Raw genomic sequence first — 6,309 nt, 5'->3', positions numbered from 1 at the left:
GGAAAAAAAAAACTCAGAATAAGTAATACTGGGAAAAACAATCATAATGAAAATCAACTCATTCTGCAATCAACTAGGCAAACAACCATTATTGGCAATTAGTCATACCAAATATTGATTACTCTCTGCTTTTATTGGCAAACAGCCAAACACTGTCTTCTCAGACAATCACAAGCTAAAACACAGTTTGAGCCCCAAGATACTACTACAGAACAGACTTAAGTTTTATATCACTTCAACAATGTCCCAACAAGCCCACATTATACCATTCCATGCATGTGCCTAACCAGAAGGTAGCTATTGAACCTATCTAAACAGAAAATAGAAAAAAAAAAAAAAAGAAAAAAAAATTATTTAAAAAAGAAAAGAAAGAGTCACCCTTTTAGCATTTACCAAAATGACAATCATAGATACAAAGAATGACAACCGAAAGCATATGTACCACTGAGAAGAGTCACTTCTCAGATATTTGTTTCCCAAATAAAAAATATAAGTAAAAATGCCTCTGGGTATTTTGAACTATTTCCTTTAAATTAGGTGAAAGGATTACAGAGAGATTGTGTCTGATACTTATCATGAAGCAACCAGTTCGGTGAGAAATGAATTTCAAGAAAAACAACTGCAGACTGAATGATGTTCCAAACACCAATGAATGAAATATGATCAAGTAGCAAAGTAATAGTAACAAAAGTATTCTACATTAAAATGACACAAAGTGATTGATGACAAAGAAGAATGTGATTTCATACGAGCACTGCAAACCATACCTTTGCAGTATTTCCACTGGATAAAAGGTAACCAAAGTTAACAGCAAGAAAGCTAACCAGTCATGGAAACAACAAGAGCTGGGATCGTCAGGCACAAGGACTTCGTCAACTGATGATCTAGCTGGTAGACTGTTGAGTGTTGGCACTACTTCTAGTATACCAAAAACATAACCATTGCTTCAGTGCTTCCATTAAGAGTAAATTTTGCTGTGTTTCCATGATCTTATGCAACACTCTCAGAGAATAGAAAGTCAATTATACTCTCAGAGTAACTGATAAGGTAAATGTGAGAGTTTATTGTTAAGTAGATTGTAATACTTACGAGATGTTCCACTATCTCCTGAAACCAAAGTCCCAAGCTCCAACTTTCGCCAAGTGAACCAAAGAAGTACCATGACCCCATCAAATTTTCGTAGGTTTCAGAAACTGTATATGATCTCTTTAAGCCTCATTGTGTCACCCAAATTGCTGAAGGAATACAGCCACAAAGCATCAGATTAAACATTGTCCACATGCCCTTGGAAAATATGTCTGAAATCAGAAAAGAAACCAACCAATGCAGTCTCCTTGCTTGCGAGAAACCCGTCATCAACTTATGTCATATCACCATGGCATGCTCTGCATATCATAATTCCCCATCAGCTCTGTGCTTAAATCATGGCATTTGTTTAGTCTATCACTCTATCTCTGCTAATTCTGGATTCTTCAGCAAATCTGCACCCAGCCATGAGATGATTTACCGCTAACCAGCCCAATTATAGTATCCATGCCCCATGACCTCAACTGTGGAAATCCATCTAGAATCTGAGTCTCAGGATAACAACCTATCCATGTCAAATCTCTGCCCATTAAGCAGTGAAACTACCAACCAGCAACCATTGCTATCATGACCAGGCCACATCTACAACTAATAGGTTTTAGCTTGAACCATTAGAGCATACCATGGTTCTTACTTCTAAGCATAGTATCATCTCTGTTAACAGAAGACCAATCAGTAGCAGCTTGCAAAATATATAAATATAGAGCCAAGTTCAATGGTGATATGGTTCAATCCAGCTCTTCATTTACAGTTCCATATTTGTCATAAGGCAAAGGAAAACACTACCCCAATATACCTTATCAGTATTTTCTCTGAGATCTCAAATTTTCAGCAAATTTTCTTATTCTGAGACCAGCGAACATCAGGAGCCACCTTTTATTCTAAAGCATTCGGGTAAGAACATAAAGCACATCTGTTATCCATTGAACTGCTGAAAACATATAGTGCATCTGTAATATGTATTCAATTTCCTTTGCACATAACCAACCACAGTAACAAGCATATGAGCCAAAAAAATGTCTTCTTTAACAAGTAGCAGACTTAACATTCTCTCTAGCAACCCAACTTCGAGCTGGAAATCCATCCAAATCTGATAGTCTCAGAATAAACAACTGTTGTTCCCATCCAGGTCAAATCTTTCCCTGATTAACCAGTGAACCTACCATGCCACTCACCGTTGCCATCTCTTATCTTATGAAACTGCATCTACAGTCAACAATTTGTAGCCATCCTTGAGAGAGCATAACTTCTGTTTTACAGTTTACTATTATGCAGAGTATCATCTTTGTTAGCAGCGGACCAATCAATAGCGGCTTGCAAGATATATTAATATAGAGGCCAAATTCAATGGTGATATGCATCCAGCTCTTCATTTACTAACTATATATGTTGCAAGGCAAAGGAAAACAATACCCCATAATATTTTCACCAGCCAGTCCCTATTAGTCTGAGACCATGGGGTAATCATGAGCCACCTATACTGAACTGGAGAACTTTTAAAATAATTTAACAAACCAGGTCATACCATCATGTACCTACCCAATTTGAAGCAATATTAATAGCAATTCATTCTATTTGTACTAGCTAATAGATTTCTTTGTGCTCTTGTTCCCTTAGAAATAGTTCAGAAGTGGATTAATAATGAGAATTTTTTGTGGGTTCTATATAATTAGACAATACTTTAACAGGATTAAGGATTCAGCCAAATTTGTGGGTCAGAATTTTATTTTATTTTTTCTATGTTTTATATAATTATGCTTTTACTTTAAGTGAATTAGCAGTCTTACAGTCTTATGACATCAGAATACAGGTGACTTTTTGTTTAAGTCATTCTGTTTTAAATCAGAAAAATAAAAGGAAACAAAAAGAAAACAGAAAGCATTTACTGAGGGACAAACCTATTTCTATGACCCTGAAATACAGACAGAAGCTGAGATGGCTGAATAATTTTTTTCATCAAGTATGGTGCAGAACTGTCTTTGGAAGCTAGGCATGCATAAAAAAAAATAAAAAATAAAAAATAATAATAATAATAATAAAAAATCTAATGCTTGAACACTTACCTGCCCATGAACCATTGTACAGGCCCACTATGAATAGCGTACCAAATCTGGAAACACCGCTGTATAACTAAAAGAATGGATCCATGAATCAGAATCAGGTAATTTCAACAAAAACCCAATCAGAAAAAGCACACAGTAGTGTAGTCAATGGAGGAACAATCTTCTGTAGAATTATTCAATACCAACATATTACAAAAGTTAATACACCCAAACTATTTATAACATTACTGAGCCACTGAGCTTTTTACTTGGTGAAGCAATTAGCACAAGGTCTCACAAACTATACATAACCTCTTAAACACTCAAGCATGCTGCGTCAGTCAACAAGAGTCGGACTAAATGCAGCCACAGAGCATCAAATCAAGCATACTACATGCAGCACACAACAAACACATCACAACATTCATGTATATAACTTCTAAGTTGCTTTTTGGCTAGTAATAAAATCACCAAAAGCATCCAATGCGGCCTTGGAGCTGGCCGGAAACCCATCCTCAAACTTCTCCCTTATCGCCACCGCCCTCTTCTTCATTTCCTCATCCCCCATCAGCCTCTCTATTCCTCTCACAATGTCCTCCTTCCTAACCATCTCCGACAAATCCTCCGCAACTCTGTACCCGACCTTGAGATAGTTCACCACCAATTTAGCATTAAAGTATTGATCACCTCTCACCGGCCAGCCCAAAAAGGGCACGCCCCGGCCCAATGCCTCGGCGGTTGAGTTCCAGCCACAATGTGATAAGAAACCACCGGTTGATGGGTGGCTCAGTATCACCAGCTGTGGCGCCCATCCCTTTATTATCAAACCCCTCTCTCCTACTCTGCTCTCCAACCCGTCAGGGTAGTACCCGGGTTCGGACCCCCCTGCCCCGGATTGGATGACCCAGATAAACGGCCCGGTTGTCTCCTCCAATGCGCTGGCCAGCTGCGGGTACTCTTCCGCTGTCGGGCCCACTTCACTCCCGAACGCCACGTACAGCACCGACCCGCCGGGCTTTGCGTCCAGCCATCCCACGACGTCGTTTTCGGTGTAGTTCGATTGCCGCTGCTGGGCTCTGATCTGACGGTGGGAGATCGAAGAATCCAACGGCCGCCAGTATGATTCCGGTAAGAGCGGGCCCACTCCCCACGTCGGAATCCCCATTTGATCGGTCATGTAGTCGATGAACGGACGCTCCAGATAGTCACACGTGTTGAACATCAGCGCTACGGAGCCTTCCACCTCCGGGACCCACGGCGGTCGGTTCCCCGGTTTCGGCGGACCTCCTCCTCCTCCACCTCCTTTGCCTCCGCCCGGCGGACCTTTCGGGCCGCCGGGACCGCCACGTGGCGGACCGCCGGACTTGCGTTTGAGATCGGAATAAGTGAGAGACATTGAGTCCGGTAGGCCGGGAATGGGGCGGATCTCGTCGGGGCGGAGGTCGGCGGCTTGGACCTTCCACGCTCCCCACTCCATGGCGGCGGCGCACGCGCCGAAGGTGAAGAATCCGACGACGGGGATGTCGAATTTCCAGAAGACCTCCTTGGTCCAGCCCATCTGGAAGTCGATGACGGCGCAGAGAGGGCGGGGAGCGGAGGCGGGGCGGGCGGCGAGGTGGCGGTCGAGGTCGAGGGCGGCTTGCTGGCGGAGCGGGTCGGGTCCGGGTCGGGGAGGGTCGGAAGAGGCGGTGACGGGGACGATTTGGGAGAGTGGGTTTTGGGAAAAGGAGGAGGGAATGGCGGAGGAGAGAGAGGAGGGGATGACGATGGTGGTGTGGTAGTGGAGAGAGAGGAGGTGGTTGCAGAGCTCCATACAGGGTTGGAGGTGGCCTTGCCCGGCTGCTGAAATTACGAAGATCTCTCCGGCCATGGTTGCTCGCTGATCGGATTATTTGGAAGGATATGGGTTTATAGATGAGGAGGAGAACTGTCAGTCGGTCACCAACTGAGCTTCAACGAACTTGATTCTATATATATATATATATAAATAATTTTACTTTTGACTACCTTTGACTTTTATCGTTGACCGTTAGATTAGTTAATTCTTTTGTATCTACTAAAGCAAATCTATTCCACATACTCTGATGTGAAAATAAAATTGATTACCAATATCCACACCATCAAAGTCTCATAGTAGCTTTTTTTTGTTTTGTTTTGGTATACTCAACAAAATTATCAACCAAATTGCAGCTCAAGGAAACAACCCTTGAGTACCTATAAATCCTAAAATGAGAGTGAAGTGATGCTGCTTCAACCAAGTGAGACTAAGTTGGCTACTCAATGTTGTCAGGTCTACGGTACGGCATGTATCTGTGGTCCTTTGAAGCATTCTTCTTTCGCCTTTGCTCCAAGAAGTTATCAAGTTTGCCAGATCCCTGATCACACGAAAAGGTTAGTTTCCAAAACCATCAGGACCAAAGCAGTACCCTCCCAAAGGAACATTTTGGACGTTAAAAGAAAGTAGGTACCTCCAGATTTTTATACTTTTCAATAAGTCGTTTCTTCCGGATATCAGCTGCAATCAAGAAAATTTGAATCATCAGTACTTGATCATATCTGCTTGCTTACATATGCTGAAAGAATATACTACACAACCCTTCACATTAATGCAACTTGATAGTTGCAAGGAAACACTACTAGAAAACTAGGAACAACTAATAGCACCACCCATCAAACATGTAATGAATCTTTAGCATCACTACCAATGCATTATCATGCACTGCACTGCAAAATATTGGGAGTAGAAAATAAAGAAAAAAGAACAGAAAAGAACAGCCGCAGCAATAATTATGTCCTGCTTCATAGTCTCTACTCTTTGATTCTGACGCACAAATTAGAAATAGCAAGGCTGATGCTCCACTTGGGCTCTAAATTGATTAGGTTGGAGTTATTTTGTTAACGGTGTAGCTCCTTATATGATGAAAGATGATTCTAACACACAAATTAGAATCTACTCTTTGATTCTGACACACATATTAGAAGTAGCAAGGCTGATGCTCCACTTGGGCTCCAAATGATTAGGTTGGAGTTATTTTGTTAACGGTGTAGCTCCTTATATGATGATTGATGATTCTGAAGTTGAGATCTCAGAAATTTGCTTTTCGTGCATCTGTGAGGTATTGAATAAAAGTACCAGAAACACAGAGAGAGAGAGAGAGAGAGAGAGAGAGAGAGGAGGAGA

General features: G+C 41.7%; 2 protein-coding genes across 2 annotated transcripts in view; both read right to left on the bottom strand.

The window, feature by feature from the left end:
- Positions 1-3,314: 3,314 nt before the first annotated feature.
- Positions 3,315-5,049, bottom strand: LOC101301426 (UDP-glycosyltransferase 73C5-like). The gene has a single exon (XM_004307123.1). It carries the CDS (start codon positions 4,996-4,998, stop codon positions 3,568-3,570), a length of 1,431 nt encoding a protein of 476 aa, XP_004307171.1. The 5' UTR covers positions 4,999-5,049; the 3' UTR covers positions 3,315-3,567.
- A 167-nt stretch (positions 5,050-5,216) lies between these two features.
- Positions 5,217-6,309, bottom strand: part of LOC101292557 (ribosomal RNA processing protein 36 homolog) — a 4,386-nt gene continuing 3,293 nt past the window's right edge. Inside the window, exons 9-10 of the mRNA XM_004308589.1 lie at positions 5,597-5,643; positions 5,217-5,503 (exon numbers count right to left, since the gene is read on the bottom strand). Coding sequence (XP_004308637.1) covers positions 5,402-5,503; positions 5,597-5,643 — 149 coding nt within the window. The 3' untranslated portion in view covers positions 5,217-5,401. The remainder of the gene's footprint in view (positions 5,504-5,596; positions 5,644-6,309) is intronic.

This window comes from Fragaria vesca, linkage group LG7 (genome assembly GCF_000184155.1).
Source record: "Fragaria vesca subsp. vesca linkage group LG7, FraVesHawaii_1.0, whole genome shotgun sequence".
Classification (NCBI taxonomy): Eukaryota; Viridiplantae; Streptophyta; class Magnoliopsida; order Rosales; family Rosaceae; genus Fragaria; species Fragaria vesca.
Note: the sequence above shows the minus strand (reverse complement) of the source record. Positions and strands in the feature narration are given on the sequence as shown.